This window comes from Dipteris shenzhenensis, chromosome 18, assembly GCF_047967505.1.
Source record: "Dipteris shenzhenensis isolate YYH24624 ecotype China chromosome 18, Dip_SZ_1.0, whole genome shotgun sequence".
Taxonomy (NCBI): Eukaryota; Viridiplantae; Streptophyta; class Polypodiopsida; order Gleicheniales; family Dipteridaceae; genus Dipteris; species Dipteris shenzhenensis.
In genome coordinates, this window is record NC_141613.1 from 19385548 (window position 1) to 19409407 (window position 23860).

At 40.7% G+C, this 23860-nt stretch overlaps 1 protein-coding gene across 2 annotated transcripts; it reads right to left on the reverse strand.

Moving 5' to 3' along the window:
• Nucleotides 1–17715: 17715 nt before the first annotated feature.
• Nucleotides 17716–20217, reverse strand: LOC147890913 (E3 ubiquitin-protein ligase RING1-like). 2 transcript variants are annotated; one of them, XM_087389546.1, is made up of 2 exons: nt 19919–20217; nt 17716–19808 (listed from the first exon to the last, which is right to left on the reverse strand). In XM_087389546.1, the coding sequence occupies exon 2, from the start codon at nt 19798–19800 to the stop codon at nt 18472–18474; it is 1329 nt and encodes a 442-aa protein (XP_087245672.1). In that variant the 5' UTR covers nt 19801–19808; nt 19919–20217; the 3' UTR covers nt 17716–18471. The 2 variants fall into 2 exon arrangements, with proteins under 2 accessions (XP_087245672.1, XP_087245671.1); XM_087389545.1 differs by having other exon boundaries at nt 19896–20217.
• Nucleotides 20218–23860: the final 3643 nt, after the last annotated feature.

Genomic DNA, 23860 nt, shown 5'->3' on the forward strand with positions numbered 1-23860 from the left:
ATTCGAAAATTCAAAAACATCGACTTGGTCTTCAGATTTAATTTGATTTTCTTTGTCGGCTTGGTGTCGGATAGTCCAGCCAAAAGCTCGGCACTAGTGAGAGGCATATCCCAAAGTTTCTTTGCTAGCGACTGACCATACACGGCCGTTGTGGCTTCTTCCTTGGTGTAGTGTGCAGCTTCAAGATCTTGAATGAGTTGTTGCTTCCCCTTTGCATCATTGTCATCCAAATTATCCTAGATGTGTTTTGTTCTTTCTTCTCAATACTACACAATTACCTCAAGGCGGCGCTTCTGGCCTGCTTTGATGAGCATATTAAAAAAGAGCACAAATAAAAGGTGTGATTTTGGTGTGGGCACTTGACATTCTTAAATCCTTCCTTGCAATCTCACTCATCAGCCTGGAGTGAAGAAGATGTGCCCATGAGATTTTTGTAACTTTCTCTGCTACACGAAGTGTTGCATAAGAGTCATGGCTCATGGTCTTGGTCTTGACTAATAATTGCAATCATTCCAAGTACCATACACGTTGTTATCGTCTACCTACATCCTCAACATTGGCGATGAAGCAATAATTTTTATGTATCTCAGGCGGACCGAACTCTTTCTACATGTCTGCATCTATGTCTTTTTTGTACATGACTTCTTGCTGTAGAATCGGCAATTGAAATACTTTAGCAATGATTTCCGAGGTAACCATGAGATTTGGGGTCAGCATACCTCCGGACTTCTGAAAAGCTTCATATTGGCGAGAGCATCAGGCTGGTCCTTCCAAGAATTCCAGGGTAGGCTCACGTATGGCAAAAGACCAATCTTGTGCAACCATTTATTGTGCTTTGCGAGGTTAAGTGAGATCCTGAAATTGGCAAAGCTAGTTTGCACCATTTGCTTCTTGAGAGGGGGCAAGGGCATCTTGCTGTTGGACTGCATATCTTCCGGATCGGGAACAACTATAGGCTTTTCCTCTCCGGCTTCCTTCTTTCAGGGACTCTTGCGGGCAGGGGTGGGGCTTGTCTTCTTCCCCATGTCGACGTTGCGCAAGGCGGTGTTGCTGAGAAGATCAAGTGATTGTTCAGGAGCTTGCTGAGCAATGAGGGTTGTGAGTCTGAGAGTTGGTTTGGGTGCCATATATGGCTCAGGGCAGGGAATAGAGTCTGTGGCAATTGGATGTGAACACTGACTTGCTGTAAGCATGAGCTCCAGTGATCTTACTATCGATCTAGGATAGGCAAAGAGACTCATGTGAAGTCTCTTATTGGTGCTGCCTGTATTGTACTGTATGATTAGTTTCATCTACTACGAGTCAATAATGATCAAGGCTTTGGATTTACACACCTCAGGTGAGTGATCGATCATGTCATCAAGATTTGTGACAATTCCTTGTACATCCTGCGTGTGTTCAGCCGTTTAGGGTATGGCAAATTGGGGTGGCCGTTGAAAGTGATCATTTGTTGGTTTGTACAGCCAAATCCTGGTCAGAATGGATGTTATGAGTCGGAGTGGGTCGGACTTTAGAACCATGGTTGGATTGGACTCGAGTTAGTCTTCTTAGTTGACCAGGTCGCAAAATTGTAGGTTGGACTTTGTTGGACTTGCTAGGCACGAGTGGCTCGTTGAGTCGAATGTCATATGGTCAGACCATGGTTGGCGAATCATAGCCTTGCCTATTTTTGCCACTGTGCTTGTGCGTGCTTGCACCCTTGTACCTAAGTCATTCAATTGCTTTATGATGAAGCTTACCAGAGACCTTTTGAGGCTGTTAATTTGGTTTTCTTCTGTGCCTATCGGCGTATAGCCAGACTCTTGTTGGACTTTGATTGAGGTGTCTTGGTTGTTTTTGGCTCGACTGGTGCCTTGAGCTGGATGGTAAGAGCTGAAGTGAAGCTGGTCCATGTAGCATTGCCTTATGTACTTCTTTTGATTGTGATAGGATCATAGTAGAAAATGTTGAAATTAGTTGCAATCCATGGAGGGAGTTGCTATAGACAGTGATTAGAGACGTTTTCTTGACCAGATTTGTATGTTGCCCTAGCTCTGCTAGGTTGAGGCCTTGAAGCCTGTTGTCTTGACTGGTGTCGGAGTTATATTAGAATCTCTTGTTAAAGTCTTTAACCTGAATGACTAATACAAAAACATTTTCTTGATTGAAGTCAGTAGACATCTGTAGAGATATTGTATTGATCTTGGCCTGGGTTGGGTCAGGACTAATGTAGGGTTTTAACCTGAAACCATTTACTAGCTTTTCAAAATCATTGCCATTAAGGTAAGCTAATTAGAAGGTAGCTTGATCAAATACTTCCAGTACTTTGAATGGTTCATCATACCTTAGCTTAAACTTTCATGGCATTTTACCCAACTTTGTATTGAACATGAAAACTAAGTCACCTTTCTTGAATAACTTGAACTTCTTCTTTTTTGAATCATGTCAGCAGTGTGGGAACTGCTTAGTCTATCTTCATCTAATCGTAGAAGTTATTGCAATCTGGGATTAATGGATTCCTCTGGTGATAGCTTATTATCAATTGCAACTCTCTCAAGCTGCCTGCTGTTGCACTAAATTCCATTGGCACCATTGCCTCACATCCATACACCAATATGAATGGTGTCAAACTAGTTGCAACCTTGTGAGCTGTTTTGAGGGCCCATAAAACTGAATCTAAGTGAAGATCCCAATCTTCTGGATGATCATCCATTGTCCTTTTGTACACCTTTTTCATAAGCTTATTAGAACTTTTTGCATGTCCATTAGCTTGAGGATAATATACTGTGGATTTTTTATGCAACATCATGTGCATCCTTGTCATCTTTCTAATTGTTTTGTTCATAAAGTGGGTACCTTTATCTGATACTATTTCAATAGGTACTCCAAATCTAGTCACAATATTATGGTAAAGAAAGTGTGCCATAGTTTTGGCTTTGCATGTCTTAAGGGTTGAAGCCTCAACCCACTTTGTGCAATAATCAATTGCACCCAAAATATATTGGTTACCTATAAATTTTGTTGGTGGTTTGATAGGACCAATAAAATCTAGCCCCCACTTTTGGAATGGTCCCAAAGGAAGAATGGGCTGATGAGACATTCTATTAGTATCAAGTGGTCTATCATCCCTCTGGCATGGTAAAAATGCCTTTGCATAATTGTGAGCATCTTTTAACATAGTAGGCCACCATAAACCAGCTTGCAAGATTTTCTTACCTATAATGTCTCCAGAGGAATGTCCTCCTGTTACTCCTCCATGAGCTTTTGCTAGGACAACCTTTTGTTCATGATCTTGTACACGTCTTCTAATGACTTGGTCAATTCCCCTTCAATATAAAACACCAGCAATAACAAAAAATGGCCTGCTTTGTAAAACATGTTTTTTCCTTTGATCCCTACTTAATGTTTCAAGAATCAATCCATCAGTAAGAAAAAAGAGCATCTTACCATACCAGTTTGGGGGTTCCTCAATTCTTACCATGAAAATTCCTGCATTAGGCAGTCCATCAGGTATACCTATTGGAGCTTCGCTTGATGTCAGCCTGCTCAAATAATCAGCAATGGCATGCTACTTTCCAGGTCTATGTACAATGCTGTAGTCAAAATCTTGCAACAAGAGCATACATCTGGCCAATCTGCCTACCAATTGTTGTTTGTTGACCAAGTAAATAAGTGCCTGATGATCCATGTGGAAGTTGACCTTATTACCCAACAAATACTGTCTGAACTTATTCAATGCATAGATCATACCTAGGGCTTCTCCCTCTCTGTGACTGCATAGTTTTTCTAATGTTTTGTCATAATTCTGTTGGCATAATACATAGGCCTGAACCATTTAGCTGTTTTTTGTTGCATAAGGACTGCACCCACAACTGTATCTGAAGCATCAACAAAAACTTCAAATGGGAGAGTCCAATCTGGAGGTTGGAGGATAGGAGCAAGCATTCGCATCTTCTTCAATATGTTGAAGGCATACTCTTATGGTCACCCCAAATGTAGGGTTCCATTTCTCTTGTCAGTTTTGTAAGTGGATAACATATATCAGGTAAATATCTGAGAAATCTGTAGTGCCACTTGATTTGACCAATAAATCTCTGAAGTTGCTTTATATTTTTGGGTGGCTTGGATTTTTGGATAGCAGATCCCTTGTTGGGATCTATCTCCATACCTTGTTGAGAGATGATATGTCCAAGGAGAATGCCTCTGCTAACAACAAATGCACATTTGGCAGGATTAAGGTTGAGTCTAGCCAACATACATTTTGCAAAGCATAAGGCTAAATGAGGCATGTGCTCCATTCTTTTGCCAAAAACTGAAAAGTCATCAAGAAAAATTGTCATAAAACTTGTAAGATAGTCGGTAGGAGGAGAAAAAGATGGGATGCAAATAGCTAGAGAAAGAGATAGAAAAAGAAAGTTAGAAGGGGGGGAAACGTGGGATGCAAATAACAAGTGCAACTTAGCCCAATCATAAAAATCCAAATGCTAATTTCTAAAACACGTCTCTTTCCCATCTCCAACCAGAACCTCCAATTAGACCTTCCCGTGAGGGCAGGCAAAAAAGATGAAAAAGCAAGAGAGTACAAGTACTCATGAGCAATGCCTTTATTTTTTTGATTTTTAAAAACTTTTATGGAGTGTTGGAGTATGTTGATAGATGATGATGTTGATTGAGGGGCAGGGGGGGGGTAGAGAGAGAGAGAGAGAGAGAGAGAGAGAGAGAGAGAGAGAGAGAGGGGGAGGGAGGGAGGGAGGGAGGGAGGAAGGGAGGGCTAAAAATAGAAGGCAGCATGGGCACTTTTGTAGTCCAAAACAATTGGAGGGACACTTTTTTATGAAAGTGTAAGGAGAGCACTGCCATTGTAGGCAGTGCTAAAATGTAGAAAACGGGTTGGTTCAAGTCTAGAAAGATACTACCCCAAACTCAGCTTACTATTAAAACAAGCTGATGGTAAACTGACATCTTAGAAAAATACTTAAGAGTGATTGAGATGTCATCAAGGATCTCTTGGATAGGAAAGTCTCCATGGGCTCCTTTGTCAAAAAGTAACTTGCTGCATCTCCATTTGTGAGCAATCACAATAGCTTTTATTAACTACCAACCAACGAGCATATATCATGTCATTCATCATGCTTTTGCCAATGCAGTTTTTCATGACAGATGAATGAAAACCAACCGTTTCAATAGTCTCCTATAAATTTTCCTCCACATGCTACACACTACTAGGCATTCCCAAAAAATATGCATATGTGTCTCCCTCTTCATTCCACATAAGGGACACATTAGAGATACTCTTGGATTCCATTTTGCCAACCTATCTCTAACAAGTAGTTTACAAACAATAAGCCTTCATAAAAGCAAATTCAGTTTAGAGGATGGCGTTGCTTTCCAAACTCTTACTATTCTCATTTTCCAAATTGTCGAATCATTGCATGGCACCTAATTCCTCCACTGTCCATGCATTTCGTGCACAACCCAATTATTGGCAGATTGTTTGAAAACTCTGGTGCTACATTAGTGCAGCACCTAAAATTTTGCAGGTGTTACAAAATTGAGAAAATGGGTTTTACATGTGGAAGAGCAAATGTTGAAGGTTCATTGGATATAGCTTGCAAGTTTTCTATGAATACTAGTCTGAGCTAACGCCCTTTTGCCACGTTATAAACCCATGCCCTTCCTGATCACACCAATTGACCGAAAGGGTGCTCTGCAGAGGAGTTCGTGGTGTGTCATGTTCACACCAACCGGACAATGGCTCTTGACAGAGTCTGTTATTGGGTGTCATCAAGGAATCTTGCAGCCCACATAGACCTTTGACTGGTGCTGTTGAGAGTAAATAGCTCTTGGGCAGGGGGCCCTTCCCCTTCTTCAACTAATGGCTTCATTCCACATTGTTGAACGGGAATGAATACCTTCACAACCGCCTCCTCTTGTCATGCTGCAAGCCCATGCACATCCTAAGGCTGGGTTCACTCCACCCAAGGTGCTCTGACGGAGGAGTTCACGTCCAACAGAGTAGCACCTCACAACACACCAACCGAGCGATACCTCCTAATGCATCAATCGAGCGGCACCTCATGACACAGGCTGGTTATTGGCTGCCAAGGAATCTTGTGGCATGCATTGGCCTATGATTAATGCTAATGAGAGTGATGAATGCTTTGGGCATGGACACCCTTCCCTTCTAGTGCCCAACTCGTCAGACGCCCCTATTACAAGTTGGGCATCCAGGCATTGTGAATCCTACCTAAGTCATCATGCTTGTTACACTCATGTGAGCACTAGAAGGTGTCCTACAATTTCCCATTGATGTAAAACTAAAAAAAATAGGATGCATGGGTTCTCATGGATAGGCCTTTACAGACACTCTACTGACCCGAAGGTGATAAAAATCCATAAATGAGCAGTAGCTAGGGATGGGAAGGGTCCATCCTAGCAAGAAAGCATATGAGTGGCTGGTTTAATAGGTGCCCATCCATGCACAGCCAAGGTTGGCTTCCTGTGGATGGGAAGACTTTAGGGCAGCCAGTTGGGATTCAGACATTGCCATCAGATGGGTAGTGTGTAAAGTGTACATTACTCGCCTTCATTTGTTGATTGAAATTATTGATCACCTACTCAGTATGTAAGAATATTTGTCCCTCCTTAACTTTAAATCGTGTACACCAATTGGTAAAAATGTGTCGGTGAGCTATGTGTCCCTCCTTCATGACACTAACTGGTAAAAAAGTGTGGGTGAGGTCAAGCTGGTAGCTTTGAGCAAGCCCCATGAGTAACTCTAAACCGCACTCAAAGCACAAGTCCCCCTATCGAAAAGTGTGACCAAGTAAAGTAAGGCGAAGTTAAGGTTTCAGTTGCTACTCTCCAAAGTCTGTGCTACTCATAGTCTGAGCACTTCTTCTCTTTGGTGACCCTTGCAGGCACACTTTCTTCACATTCTTCTCCACCAATCTAGTGTAACAATGCAGTCACATTTACAACGATGTAGAGGAGGATTGAATCCATGATTGGGGCCTAGCGAACGTCGCACAACAACATCCAATATGAATTGGGACTACATTGTAGCATAGGAAGAGAAGAAAAGAATTGGTATAGTGAGTTGGCTCAATCCCCTCAAGTTTTATTTGGGTGGGATGTACAAGTGAGTTTTTTGCAATTACCATTGTAGGATTTGTTTTTTGGAGAACCAACATTTGAGAGTTTTCTTTCTCAACTTATACCTCTCTTTGACACCCATGCATCTTCGTCATTCCATTAGCTAGAATCATCTACAATCTATTCTATAGAGCTTGTGCTGTCTCCTCATGGAGCATAATTTACCTATATAAGTTTTCCAGACAGTATGATTGAATCGAGCTGTGGATTTCTTAGTTTTTAGTTGTCCTCTTTGACCCCACCCCTAAGAGCTTGATCCCTTTGTTTGCATACTTTTTCTCCACATATTCCTCTCCATCACTCACTTCTATAGCTTTTAATACGTTTTCATATATTTACCCAAGATTTTATTTGGCATGCTAGCATCCTTAACATGTCTAATTAAGTCATTCCAAGAATCAAAGTGACAGAGAAATAGATGATTCGACATCTTAGAGAGATGGAACTTATCCAAATCTCCACGAAATTGCGCAAGATTTGATAGGTAGGGGTTTTGGGGCCTCTAGAATGCAATGGAATAGATGGTTTTGGAAATTGTGGTCCAACACACGGACCAAAAAACGTTTTTGCAATTAGATCTATTTGTAAACACCACCGAAGTGCAAATAATGAGCAACACAGAAGTTTTATGACCTCCTGAGTCTACTGGAACTTGCAGAATAAAAAATGATGGTCTCTATGAGCCAGTCCAACACATGAGCGTCAAAACATAAAAGAGGATTAGAAACTCAACACAAATTGTTTCTTGCTCCAAACTTGCTTAGTTGCTACTGGCTACTCATGCTATTGCCCTCCAAGTGTAGCTTGTTGCTTGTAGCAGTAGAATCTCTCCAGAAAGCAACTCGTTTTTTTCTTCTAAAGGCCTAAAAACAGCAAACCACAATCTAGAATCATGCTATAGCAGGTCGTTTTTTCTTCCCAGGGGATAATAGATGACCTCTTGCTCTTGAATCAAGCCACAAACTGTCCAGAAAGAAGGGGAAGCCTATTGTATACACCCCAAACAGTAAAAACGACCTAGAATATGTGTAGTAGGAGACTCCACACAACAACTACGGGCAAAGATAACACTTCTTGGGTTGGAAACAAGTAAGAAACAAGATTTGGGAAGCAGGAAATGGGCTGGAAATCGCTGCTGCAACAAGAAAAATGAGATTCCCTTCCTTCATTTCGAAGCCACAAGCAAATAGAAGCTCTCCCACAAGCTTCCACAGTAGTAGGGAAGCAAAGGGCGGCAAGAAGGCAAGGAACGATAGCTTTGATACTAGTTGAGAGTGCTCTCAATAGAAGTGGAACAGAGGAGGTGAGAGAGAGGGAGAGCCACACAAGTTTTTTGGTGGGTGTAGAACACCCTAATCTTCTATGTCATCCACATATATATGTCTTTGAGTATTGTACATAACCGGGGTTAAGGCACAGTCATCTTCAACCCCCACAAAGAGGGCACCATGAATAGTAGAGCACTCACATGATGCTAACTCGTTGCCCATTGTAAAAAAAATTGTTAAACGAAGGCAAACAACTTGAATTTTTCATGTAAATAAATTTGACCTTAACGGTGAGATGTTGCATTTGAATGCTTGATCTTGAATAGATATAGTACATTTGATTGGAAAGAAAACTCTATATCAAAATTTTAGTGCAAATTTGACATATAAGTTCAAGTTTGTAACTATCACATTACAACTCGAGAGTAACTTGATCACTATAAATATATATTATATAAAATAAATATGGAAAAGATCATTACTTGAAAGTTTTTAGCATGCTTGAAGAATTAGTTGCTACAATATAGGGCTTACATGTGATGCTATCACGATAAGAAAGCTACTTTTATGCTTTCTATGAAGACCACAACACTAGGTATTACAATAAGAATGCAAGACTTGATAACACAAAAGTAAGGGATAGGGTGAATATGTTGTTGCCATTAATAAATACAAAAAATCATGAGAACCAATGACAAGATTCAAATAGCATGTAGCTTATAATGTAGCTGTCAAATAGAAAGCATAACGCTAGGCATTACAACAATAATGCAAGAGTTGATAAGACAATAGTAAGGGATAGGGTGAATACATTGTTGCCATTAATAGATATAGAAAATCATGAGAACCAATGACATGACTCAAATAGCATGTAGCTTGTAATTTAGCTGTCAAATAAAAAAAGCTCATCACTACTGAGTGCTAGAGTTTATCAATACACTCACCATTCTTAAAGTTTTATTCACCATGCTTAAATACTTTATGGTTTATAAGACTCAATAATTACAAAACCAGTACTTCAAAAGTGGTGATTGGTTTGGAAGCAAATTACTCATTTTTATGAAATCAATCTTTAAAATTGCTTAAGGAATGGAGGTTATTTGGTCAAGATTGTAGTAGGAAGTTAACTCAGAAGGAGCATAAAGTTTAGGAATGGCTTTGAGGTACATAGTATTATAGATGAAGGATTATATATGTATCTTAAAATATTATTATATATACAATAGGTTTTATCTTAAGATCAATTCTATCATACAAAAAAGAGTATCATACAAAAAAGAGTAACCAGCCCAGTTACTTTGGTTATAGGCCTAGTCACAGACTAACCAGTTTGTTCATCTAACCAGACCAGAGCCAGGTTGTGGCTGATGTGCCATGATAATGCATTAAATACACATAAAGCGGAGCAGCGAAAAAATAAGGATACTAAGTGTATGAAAATTTAAACGGATGAAAGAAAATTGTGACTCAAGTGTATGGTAAGAAATGGATGGTGGAAGATATTTCTTGTATGAGATATCATCTAAGATTTGGATGTCTCATTGAAATCATGTCAAACAAAGAATTCACTTCATCAATTTGATGACTAAGATTAATATGACAAAGGAATTCATGATTTAGCACAAGAAATTGAGAGTATACTACCCACGAGAGAATGGTCAAGCCAAAGCAACAAATCAAGCGATAAGTACCATACTTCATAAGATGGTGAATGAGCACCAAAATTATTGGAACAACAAGCTCCAAATTGCATTGTATAGCATTGGGTCCAAAGGAGAAACCAAGATTGTCTTATCTTGAAGTACCTACAAGTAATCTTCCATTGTGTTGATACCTGGGTACAAGTTATGAAAGAATGTACTTTCAATCCTTTGATTGCTAGAAATTCTTGGATTGTTTATCATCTTTTCAATCTCGCTAGTCATTCTTTGAATGACAACATCTCTAAATATATCATTGCTTACATGAAAATTTAGAGAATGACTTAAGCACAAGAAAATGCACTTGTTTTCTGGGTAAATTTTAAAGAAAGAGGAAATCAAACCAAGATTTGCACATGATGTGGGAACATCTATAATGAATTTCCAAACTCTTGCTACAATTCAATTTGACAAGTAGATAATGAGTGGTCAATGTTTGACGAAGTTTTCAATTGAAGAATGGTAACAGCCAATGTTTTTACAGAAGACAACCTTCATTGATTTGAAGAATAGTATCAGCCAGTTTTTTTTTACAGAGCAAGAATAGCTGCTAACAATTCACATCATTGAGTTAAAGGTTTAATCTAATAGTTTATATTAATGTTGAAGGAGAGAGAATCATTTCACAATATTATATTAAAAAAAGAGAGATAATCATTTGACAATGCTTAATTACGTTCAAACCTCATAAGAGCTATACAAACTAACATTGGTATGCTGTAAGCATGCAACACCATGTATTGAACTACTGAGAGCAAAGTATAAACAAAATCACAATGTGCAAAAGTTTTGTGGAATTCCAAAGCCTTTTTATAATAATATGATAAAGAGCAGTACAAGCAAATACAACATTGCTTCAGCACTTGAAAATACTCTTGGAAATTTTGTCATCTAAGACAATTGAAGAGTAGAAAAGGAGCAAATGCTGTGACATGATAATTTTTACTCAAGTTCATTTTTGGTAGGAATAAACCTGATAACCATGCCAAACATGTTGGTTAAGAAATGTCCTTCCACCTTCTTAGTGAAAAGATGAGACATCAGATATTGAGTGTTCTCATCTAGCAGTAGAATGAATGGAGAAGATAGCTGAAGAACTTTATCCACTATGGCATCTTTCAATGTAACTTCTATTTCTGCACCATCAACTGTAGTGACAATTCCAATAGGTCCAATTAATATAGAGTGTGGTGGCTTGGTTTGCATTCATTATGGTGAGATACCAATCTGTGTTTCGCAATGTAGTGCTTGCATTTACTACTTTATTCCACATGGCTGAGAACACACTACCAGATGTGCTGTGCATGTAGGAGTTCATGAGCCCAATTTGCATCATGCACAGCAGTCTCTTTGCATAGATTGTCATCTTCTTGTATACTAGAGGAACCAGGTCTCATTCCACCAACTGGCCACTTGCTGGTAACATAAATATTCTTTGGCCTATGGCTATCATGCTCCATCATTGCAGCAGGAGGGGCAGAGCCTCTTCTCTACTGAATCAAGGTTTGCTCCATTGATGGCCTTTGCATTTTAGGTGTTTGAAGGCTAGCTCCTTCTATAACACTATGGGCTACATCAACAAGCCTTTTTGTAGACACATTGCTAAAATCACCATTCATCAGCATCCTCAATCCCTCAATTTGTCTAGGCTAGGTCCTGTTCCCAAATGCTTGCCAGCCATGTAGGCATTATAGTGTGCACTTTGTAGTACATACAAAGCTAAGTCCTTCAGCATTGGCCTCATACAAGCTTCTATGTTTGGCATAACCGTGAGCAACCCTCATGCTGGAATGCTTGGTCTGAGATAAATTCACAAACCCACTATCCTTATGTTGTTCAAGGAAATACCCCCGCCCCCCTCCCCCCCAAAAAAAAAAACCACTGGGAAACCTGTACATCCCACTATGCGAAGAAATTCTCAAGGCCAGACAACTCACCATCTTTCACGTACATTGGTGTCCACCACTTCCTCAGAGCCTCTTTACATATCTTTGCACTAGCATCGGTTGTTGCTCTCCTCCAATTGTTGCATAGCTGCTTGTGCTCTTCTTGAAATGGTGACCTAATGCATCTCCTTGTGTGCTCTATCATTCTCATTTCCCAATGGAATCCACATGTCCTCTCTTTACCCTCCATCCCATTTCAAGTCCAACCTTATACACAATTCTAACTGCAAGCCAATTTGCACCTACACCATCAGCCATGAAGCCTCTAAATTCTGGTAGAGGGAACCCATTCTTTAGTAACTGGTCGTTAAGGAGCCCCCAAAACCTTATCCGTGCACCATGGTTTTCAATCTTAAATTTAGAGATAGCAATCATGAGCACCTCTCCTATGAATGGCTCACACACGTGGGCACCCATGGTGAAACATCCTCTAACCCGGTGGACATGATCAAAGTGCAACCATTGTCTATTTCCCCAAGCTACCACCTGGTTTCATTCTGTTAACCAAATCAAGTCCCAACCTAGGGCCAATAGTGGACATCTTGAAGACGTGAGGTTCCTAACCATCCGAGAGTTGCCCAGGGAAAAGGATACCATGCAAGAATGGATATGTACAATGTCGTTTCAAATCCAACACTGCATCAAGCCCATAGTCCACGCCTTCCATTCCATGTCTAGTTGACTGCACAGCTCTTTGAATCCTTCGTCGTCGTCACTACAACATTGGTGTGATTACAGAACCGCAACACTTGCAAGATGCAAAAAGGTTCTTTTTAGCATGTTCTGATATCATATCATTTACTTGTTTCTTTTTGCCTCGACTACTACCCTCATCTACTAGATGCTGACACAAAGACTAGATGTCGAGCACTAATAAATGCTTTGGGTCGAAGTGCCACTGAGGGTGTCCTTGTACCTTGGCTTCAAGGGGAGAAGAAGACATCCCAATGGTATCAAAGAATAGTTTGTGTGGTTTTGCAATACCTCTGTAGCTCATAAATGGAGTGTTGATCAATCTATCCTTGGTGTGCCTGGTCATTCGCCTCGGGTGTGGAAGGTTTCCATTGGGACTTCCATTAAAAAAACATGAAAAGGAGCAACTACAGCAAGCAGGTTTTGTGCTTCAGGGGAAAGAAAGTCTGCATGTGCAAGGTGCATACGTGCCCAGGAGTACTACAACAATGAATCATGTTTGGATTAGCCAAAGGGACAATAGAATAGTGAAGTGGAGATCCAAGCTAAGTAGAGATTTTCAAGAGAGAATTCAAAAAGCTCAATGTTTGAATGCAGAAATGGTTCAAGAGAAAATAATTATTTCTAATGACAATGCACCTTTTTTAGTAAAAATAGCTTAATTGCTAAGGGCCTAACATACACACTGACAATATCAGAGTTCCCACGATGCTTTTGCAAGGACTTTATGCAACGAGATGCAAAGAAAGGGATGCATTTTTTGTGCAAACACCTCTACTTTGTCTTCATTGGTGTGTTGGGATTGAGTGACAGTGTATGAGTTCATGCACTGGGTTGCTCTTACTAAGGTAGAATTGTTCCAAGTAGTGGCTTCTCGTTGGAACCAGCCAAATAAAAGCTGAAAGATAAGTTAATATCTTTGAGGTTTTCATGCTTTACAAGGATCTATGTACAACCCTCTCTACCACATGTGACTAGAGTATGGAATCTCCATTGGGAGGAAACCAAACTATGTGAGCCAAAACTTCAAAGTAGCCATAAAGGCTATGTTAAAGAATTCAAGTCTGGTAGCTCCTTCCAACATGAATGAGGTGCTTGGGGGGGGGGGGGCGGGGGGGTCATTCATTTTTCTTGTCTTTTGAGAAAATTTTCTAGTTTTGGGAACGTTAGGATTTTGTTGTGAAATGGACCCCTTAGCTTCAACCCTCCTAGGTGCGTGTTCTAGAAACAACATTTGCATGTGCATAGATCGAGAACCTAGGAAAAGAAGAACCTAAGGGCAACCCATGCTTGTACAAGCACTCTAGCCATAACAAGTCACCAAAGCAATCCATCTTCCAATTGGTAGAGGTAAACTCTCCATATATACTTGCAAAAAATACAAAGAAATTGCATGAATATGAGGATGCCCACGTGAAGAGCACAACTTTTCAACAAATTAAAAAAGTCTTATACCCGAGTATACTTCAACATAGAGTAATCTAGAGTGAACTACCTTATACTAACTCCCACCTACCGCCCGCATAAAAAAGCATAACAGTGTGGTGAGGGAAACGCTATGCTATGGGAAATGATAGAGGTTGAAAAAACCCAAAATCTCTAATCACGCGGTAGATCTACAACTAGAATGCATGAAAAACAAACAGTTGAAAAATCCTGGGCACTAGAGTGCACAAGAACCTTTACTGCAAGATTTATGGCCAAATAATGTGCAAAAATGCTCACAAATGCCTTCGAGCACCTAGTCTTCGTGTGTTATGTTCATTGCCTACACAAAACTCCCTACAAAACTTTGCAATCCATTATGTCCTATACTAAAGTTACCGAGATCCAAATTACAGCCCCAAAACCCCCATATGCCCATATATAATCCTACTCAAATGGGCCCAAGCACCTAGGGAAGGACTTGTCTACACCTGATCTGCGTTAAAAGGCCCAGGTGGAAATGAAGAGCATACACTCAAGTAGGACCTAAACTGAGGAAAGCATAGATGTATAAGTCAGAACTACAGTGAGATAACTAGGTAAAGAAGTCGAGAAAATCCCACAGATTAAGGTGGTTATAAATGGCAGAGTATTGGTTCTGCGTAGATGAGAGCTGTGCAGAATAGAGAAACGCTGCCAAACAAGTGACCCATGTTTTCTGTTAAAAAACAATTGATCCATTAGATCAGCAGATTCCATCGGTGGCAGAGAGGTCAAGTGAAGTTTCAAAGAGGCCCCTGGACACTAAGTTCTTACTTCACTCTGTAATGTCACATGGATAATAAGCAGCTCATTGGCAAAAATCCAGACTCTGAATCAGAACCTTTGCAATCGCTGCTGTAATTTTGTAACCTCTGCCATGGCATGTAATTACATCTAGCATTCCTGTTTGCCTAGAATGGCAGCATGCCTTTGTTGGCACTGCCCATAATTCTCATGCCACATTCTGGAGGTCACCATTGCAGCTAAACCACTTAACTAAGAGCTGTTCATTTCATTGCTACTTGCTCGAAGTATCGGCGAATGCTGATCACAAAGAAAGAAACACTCATTCAAGCCATAATAACCATGCAGAATAGAAGACAACCATAAGCACCACTTGAGGATTCACATTAGGTCCACGGATGTACATAAGAACTGTCCAGCCTTTGGTTTTTATTCAAGAGTACTTCTCCAATATAAAGCAGACGAGGGAGTCGATGATGTGCTGAGGTAATGCTAGAAGGAGAAAACTAACTCAGATGGGTACATACAAGCAGTGCCCATTAACTTCAACAGTCCCAGAGATTTGAGTAGCAAAATGATGCAACATGTGACCACACATAGCAGCAAGCCCATTATATGACTGCTCACATCAATGGCCCAGAGCAGGGGTGCTCTAATTTTTTTGATGCATGGTGATCGAGATTTGGACAATATTCCATTCTTATTTTCTGCTAGAAGGATGTAAGAAAAAGTAACTCTTGTCCTAGTAAGCCTTCTGACTTTATAACATCAATGCTTGTATTTAGTGAAGCTTCCACAGTGTATTCCATGTACCTAGGATTCATGGGCGAGCCTGCTTAGTAGTTCAAGACCTCTAGTGTACCCTGATGGTTGCCTCATCTGTATTTGCAGAACCACAACCACAGAAACCAGATGGAAACTGGCAAAAATGAAACGAAGACACAGAGAAAGAATACAGAACAAAAAAGCAAAAAATACGAGAGCCGACCGACCAGCAGACATAGAATCCAATTAAAGCACAAACAAAGCGAGAGTCTAACAATAAGCCACACAAAATTATAAAAAATGTACAGCCCATCAACCCAACCTCAAAGCAGCATATAAACCCAACGATTGAAATAGAGAACCAAACATGAATTCTAATGCAAGGGACTACAGCTGCCAACATGATATGATCAAACCAAATTTATAAAAAAAATGAAGTGAGCTCTGTCCCTTGGTTCCACAATTTAGTAATCCTACCTCATGAAAATACCAAACTTATTTAAATAATAATAATCATCATCAGTACACAGACTGGTACATCGTTAGGTTGTTCAATCTTTAAGGTCACTTGAAAACATAGTTAGGGAGAAATTCTCTCCACCAGACAAGAACTCGTTGGATTTTTTACAGCATTTGTTTGGACTAGTCCTGAAATAGAAAGAATTCAAATTTTCCAACAGAATTGCACCACATTACCACCTAGAGAGGGACCCAGATAATTGGAACAAAGGAAAGGAATAAGAAACAACAGCAAGCAAATCAAAGCTCCTGAGTTAACAGTACCCAAGCACAAGCAGCTGCTTCCTTGCATATATCTGATGCAAACCATAAAATAATAGTAACACTAAATTAACTTCGCAAATTCATGGCTAACTTGTATCTCGTCAGGAAATTTTCTCATCGTAATCCTGATTACTCAGCTAGTTCACAAAATATATACAAAACAGAATAAATAAAAACAGTCAGTAACTCTCGGTGCCAATAGTCAATTAGATCAACAGAAGTCCAGCCTTTAAAGAAGAGCTTGTAAAACAACAGGCCTCAATCTTTTACTTAGTACATGATGATGCACCTCCACAGTAGTAGGACGACACAAGTAAAAAATATTAGAGTAGAAGGTGCAAAAAATAAGTCATATGCTTGCACTAATGACAAGGACGAGGACGACGGCCAAGAAAATATAAAGGACACATGTCAAAGCCAACCCTTCAGTATATGTAAGGACTGCTGATCACAAAGACACCACTTGATTGATTGATTTCAAGGCAAAATGGAGGGGGGACCTATTACAGTATCTGAAGGGGGATAGTATTTATGACCTAAACCAGGAAAAGTGAACTCGCGTCTATCACATGCAATCAACAATGAACCTGCACCACTACATACACCATGTCATAAACCGACTCTAAAAGATGCCATGAAGACTGAAGTACGTTGACTGTGGGAAATAGTTGCCCGTGAGAGATATGCAAGTGATGCCAGAGTCACTCCTTCAAAACAAAACCTGCTTGAACAGAGGAAGCCGTATAGTCTTAAAAAAACTAGGACTATTAGAATGTAAGCAAAAGTGGCACAGAGAAACAGGGGCAATGGATGGCCGCTTTTACAGCACAAGGATGCAGCTCTCAACTGTTCAACTCAGAAGTGGACTCTTAAAATGGCTTGGCATGTATAGGGCAGGGGGAGATCTGCCACTTGAGGAAGCATGCAGCCTCAGTCCCCCAAAGCACTAGGTCACGCGTGCTATTCGGCTATGGGGAGAAGTGCTGGCAAGGGCAGGTAACAGGAGAAGCAGCCTCCATAACAACCTATCAGAGGCTACGAAGGATTTTAAAAACATCCCCTGGACTTTGTCACAAGCAAAGGATTTAGACTTTGAAGCAGGAAAAAGCTTTCACATATGGACTAGATTGTACTTGTGCTGGACACCTTCCACTAAATATTTAATAGTTTGATATTTACAATCAGATGAAAACTTACAGCTTGCATGCAATCCATGGAAATTCCAATTTCAGGCGCTAGTCTTAGCTTTCCCCTTCCAATACAGTGGGCTTTCTCATCCCATCCATTCCTTTATACCCACATCCTCAACCAAACACCGGTGACCAGATATCTCACCAAAAGACAGGTCCCAGACTCACCACGTTCATGGTGGCTATTAACCAGGGAGATGAACCATTGCATCAAGACTGATTACTGAGCTCTGATGTCTACAGGACAAACCTTTCAAAGCATCCAGGGATTGCACCAATAATTAGCTTCTTACTTAAAGAGAAGAGAGAAGGTTTAAAAATCATTGTATCAGGAATTCCAATTAGCAACCTGGTGGCGTTATGCCACACCATGTACATGCTCTTCAGTGAAATATAGTTGTCACAAATTTGCTTTGGATGACCATGTCCAAAACAGCAACTGACTGGTTCCCATTCTAGAAAATCCAAGATCACCTCAACTCCGCAAACCTGCTTTATATAAAACAAGACTTTCATCCTTCCATAATCTGTAACCGGACATAAAAACTGTTCAAATACACCCTTTTTTTGAGTTTACGTGCGTCTCAAGAAACCAGGCTTGACGCCAGACGTGTGAAAATTCAAACAACTTATTTAACAGTCTAAGCAATTCATGATCAAAGTGGTTGTCAGGCAGTACACATGACATAAAAGAGGAAAATTTGAACAGCCGCCACCTCAACTTCAACATCGAGCCTCAAGGTTGTGCAAAAGACAACCAACTGCAATGACTCCAAGGTTGCTAATCAAGATCTTCTTGCCTTGTCTCCGACATTAGAGTGTCTCCATCGTCGTCGGTTCTAGGACCTCTTGACGTTTCCCCTGGAGTGTCATTCCCTTCCCCAGCAGGCCCACTTGAAACCGTCTCAGCACTGTGTGCTTGGCTTGAGCTTTCTGCCTGGGCATTTGCAGGGGACTGCGAGGTGGTAGCTGTACCCCTGAACCAGGGAAATGTTATAGAAAAACGTCTTCCTGTCCCAACTCCTCCACCAGTGCCTCCAGTAAAAGCTCCTTGTGGGGGACCACTCGTTTCGGCACTAGCAGGGGGGTTTTGCTGCTGCTCAGAAACATTGACCCTTCCCTCAGACCCAGCAGGAAACCTCCGCATAGTGAATTGTCCAGGTATGCCCCAGATGGAAAAACCACCAGGCCCTCTCTCACCTTCTCCTTGTGCACCTTCAGGAGATGCGTTCTCAGAAGATGCTCCTGCCCCTTGGCCTCGTGCACGAGCTTGCTCATAGTCCGGATCATCAGTGGGCAGTTCATATCTACATACAGGGCATGAATTGTGCTGTGCCAACCATGGCAAAATGCAATCTGGATGATACATGTGTTTGCATGGCATCTGTTTGACTTCTGAACGCAATTCAAACTCATCTTTGCAAACGGCACACTGGGCTGCATCTGTGCCTAGATGCTCCTCACATATATTTATAGTAGGCATCCCGTCAACAGCAGATTTAGAAGCTGGGGGAGCCCCATACCTGTTTGGATCATTTTCGGCCAGCTGCTGGATGAGCTGTTCAAGACCAGGTCCAAAAAAGTAGTCTCCAACGTTGCCCTGCAGGCGACGTGGCCCCACCCCCGTTCCATTGTCAATGAAAAACTCCACATTACCCCCCCCCAGGATGTTCTGCATCTGGCCTCGCAAAAGAAGCATTGGATTTATACCCCCCCCGTCGTTCACTAGTCTCATTCGCCCCCCAATATCCCCTTCGCCATCCTGTCCAAGCCCTTGTGCCATTTGTGCCGTCTGCATCTGCTGGAAAAACGTCGACATAGCCTCCAGCAGCTGAGAAACGGCAGGATTCCCCCTTGGCCTCTGCCCCAATCCTTGCAAGTTATGATAAGCAACCGGGGGCTCTTCGCCTGCACCCCCCAAATCAGGCCCCATGAAGTTCCATGGAGCAAAATTGAGACCCGGAGAAGTAGGGGGTTCTGGAACAGAGCCCGACCACTCTTCCAGGAAGCCACCGCTACAGTCTGGACAAACCAACTCGACCGAAGTAGCTGGTCGCACTGTCCTCTCGCATTGATGGCAATAATAGAGTGGCCCAGCGGCAGATGCCATCAAGACGACTGGTAAAAACACCACTGATGGATGAGTGACGAATCGATGTGGCTAGAAAAAAAGCACAAATGAGGCCTATGCGAAAGGGGAAATACCACGAAGAGGCGGACAGGATCACCTGGCGAGCGTCGAGGGAAGGGGGGTGGAGACCGTGAGAGATCGAAAATTCACGGACCCATAAGGGGAAAAGGATGCGAGGAGCGGCAAGAGTGTGATCTGAGATCGAAGGGGGCTGGAAAGGGAGGGAGAGGGGAGGAAGAGGATATGGGGAGAAGGGATGGGAAAAGGTTGGGAAGGGAGATGGCGAGAGGATCAAGTGACGGGGGGGGGAGAAGCAGAGAGCGCCATAGCCAGAGAGCTTGGAGCTCGAGAGGAAGAAGAAGATGCTCAGAGTCTCACAAACAAAGATATTTACCTACAGACATACACATCCCTTGAAACGACATGAGACCTTCTTAGTACCAAATTTGTGTTTTGACCCTTTAATCCTAATCCTTAATCACCATTCCCTTGCCCTCTTAACCCTCGTTGTTGGTTCCCCCTCATAACGGGAATTAGCCGCCCCTCCCCCATTGTCCCCCCATTCGTATTACATCAACAATCCCGCCCGCCCATCGCGTAACTATGCCACATCATTGGCTCGCCATGCCACATCATCCATCGCCTATACCTCTCCAGGTTGGGGAATTAGCCACCACGGATTCGAGGCTCACAAGCTCAATCCTGGCCCCTTTCCGGGCCGGCATGCCCTCCCCTAACCCATTCCCCATTCCTACAAGCTCGATCCCAGCCACTTTTCGGGCCGACAGCAGAGAAAGGAGATTAGAACATTTGCGGCAAGTCTTCGTCAAAACACATTTGATCCAGACTCGGCATGCCACCCAAGGTGTGGATACACTTTGCATGGGAAAGAGAAGGAGACTCGGCTTAGTGACATTGGCAAGGAAACTCCAAAGAGAGTTGAAACTGTACATTATGCTAAAAGTAAAGTGAGGAAAGGACGTTTTGTTAAACTTTTTGCGCCACTACTGAGGAAATGGAATGGGATGGTTCAAAATAACATGCATGGCACTCCAAAAAATAAAGGTAGTCGTGATGACTTGGAATATCAAAGGTATGTGTTTCGCATGGAAGAAGATGCCTGTATATAAGCTAATTTGGCAAAAGAAACCATCGAATTTGGTTTTGTAGGAACTCAAAGAGGTAATGTGAGATTTGATGACTGGAGTGTTCTAGGATTTTAGATCTTATGGAACTGCCCTCTCAATGGAAAAGGAGGCATGGCTTTGCTGGTGTCGTCAAAGTTCTCTATTGTCTCTATCGTCAAGGATGAAGTGGCCTGTTTGGCATGGAAGAAGATGCCTGTAATTAAGCTAATTTGGCAAAAGAAACCCTCGATTTTGGTTTTGCAGGAACTCAAAGTAGGTAATGCGAGATTTGATGACTAGAGGTGTTCTAGGATATCAGATCTTATGGAATTGCCCTATCAATGGAAAAGGAGGCATAGCTTTGCTGGTGTCTTGAAAGTTCTTCGTTGTCTCTATCATCAAGAATGAAGTGGGGGAATAATTGATGGCAAAGCTAGAGATTCAAGGGTCCAATTTTTTCATAGCATCTATGTATGCTTCCAACTATTCAACACAAAGAGCTCTACTATGGGGCAAAGGCTTCAGGACTCTATACTAGGTAAGCAAGTGGTTTGCTTAAGAGATTGGAATAATGTTGTTGATGGGTCGTACAGCTTAATATCAAGTCAAGAAAGATAGGAATGGGAGATTCTGAAGAATGCATGTAATCTAGTGGATTAGGTGATTATGACTCATTGAAATGCTATAGATTCTTCTCCTAGCATAATAGTTGCTTGAATCAAAGTTTCACATCTAAGCTTTTACCAAACTATGGCTTATAGTTGTTCTTACCTAGTAAAATAGGGGCTACAATATTGGGATGTACCTCTCCCAATTTAGTGATTGTCTTTAGACATATGCCCTCAACCTATTTCAAGTATGATCTCTCCTTCCTTAGTAGTTTCCCAATAATCTAAGGATGATTAACCTAGCTATGACCCCAATTTCCTTCTTGAGAAACTGCTTGTCAAGAAGTATCCAGTGAAATTTGAGATTTGTCACTAACCATGTCACTCGTCAATATTTCATGTTTGTTTTTTATAATTGATTAGTAGGTATTTAGAGTGTATTAACTTAGTAAGTCCTATGACTCTCATGCAAACTATATCCTATCCTATCATTATCTTGTTTATGGCAATTACATCTCATTATCTTGTTTATGACAATTACCTTGGAAAGATTTATCCCCTTCCCTACTGAACCACAAGAGGGTATAGCAAGTCAATTGATTCCACAAAGAGACTATTGACCTGATCTACAATCAGCCACATAGCACTACACATACACTTTTCATTCTATATTTTAATCAAATTGTACAATTTTAGATACCAAGATGATTTGCACGGCTGCTTCTAGTCAGTGTAAATGAAGATCTTCAATACTGAAATCCATCTTGGTCTATTAAACAAGGACTACGTTTAGCCAAGCACCAATCCTTATGAGATTGGACATCATCTTACCATTCTCAAAAGCCATATAATCAATATCATTGGAGCTCCAAACCTTGATGTCTTGCCATAAATGTCCAAGTTATACATCCATGTGACTAAGCTATCTTGATGTTTCATGGATTAGTTTGATGACAATAACAAATTATTTTTTAATAAAATTCTTCTAGTTCATTACACATATCTAATCTTATGCATTTTCCATATTGTTTTGAATTTCTCTCAACAAGAGATCTCAAAGTCACATCTAGTTTATCCTATTTAATCTATTGGCCTTTCATTAAATTTTCTTGCAAAACTTTCTTAAGGGTTCCATTTTCTCATATCGTAAAATGCTAGCATCCATGCTATAGCCTTCATATTCTTTACTACCCTTAAGATGAGTACCCAAAATCCAACAAGGCATTCCCATCCAAATTCCACCACTTTTGATGCAATGAAATACTCATAGCTAAGAGATCGATGTACTAAGCCTCAATACGTATCAATCTCAATTTTATTTGCTAGCATCATAATAATAATTTCCATTTCCTTTTGGGTCAACCTATTGGAACATCATGGCATAGGTTGTGTATCGAAAGGAAACCATTTTTGGAACTACATGTCTACACTAGGTATAGTTCTTGTTAACTAAACTAGTCATCTTTTATTTCTTTATTCGATACGTCAAAATGGCATGATAAAGAAACATACCAGAATGCAACAATAGTCTAGTATCACATCAATTATCATACTTCCAAATGATTTATTATTGGTTGAGATCCAAACTCTTCTTTTGCTTTTGTAGCATGTTTTCCATCATGTAGTTCTACTACCTTATATACCTTGCATTGAACAATAAATAGATTTGGAGTTGATACTTTACACATTAATCATGGACTTGTAAGAGCAATTTGGGATATAACTTGGACCACATAAAGATTTGTGCATTTAGAATTTGCACATACAAAGAAATCATGCTTTGCAACAACAAAATTGGTTATACCAATCACACTTTTGCTATCACATACTAAAGTGAATTTGCATCATTTAATGTCACTGATAATATTAAAGATGAATTTTAAGAATGCCATCCATCATTAATTTCACTCAAAGATAGTGATCGATATAGTGCAAAGATCATTCACATGCCATTATGCTTTTTCCATAGTCAACAAAATGATTTAGTCATGCAAATGAATCTTCAAGTCTTTCCACATGTAAAGACAATTCTACTTCAACTACTTAGCGAAAATATCAACCAAGGACATTTATACTTTTCCACATGTAAAGACATTTCTACTTTGCCATGTGTAAAGACATTTCTACTTTAACTACTCAACTGAATCTGACTAAGGATCAAGATCATGTTTATGATACTCAGCCAAAAGTTATCCAAATATGTGATATTATAGCACATGCAATTTTAGCATGTGAGAATGCAAAAAACAAATCTTTCATAGATTGTACCAAGCCATTATTATGACATGATGCTGATAGAGAAGC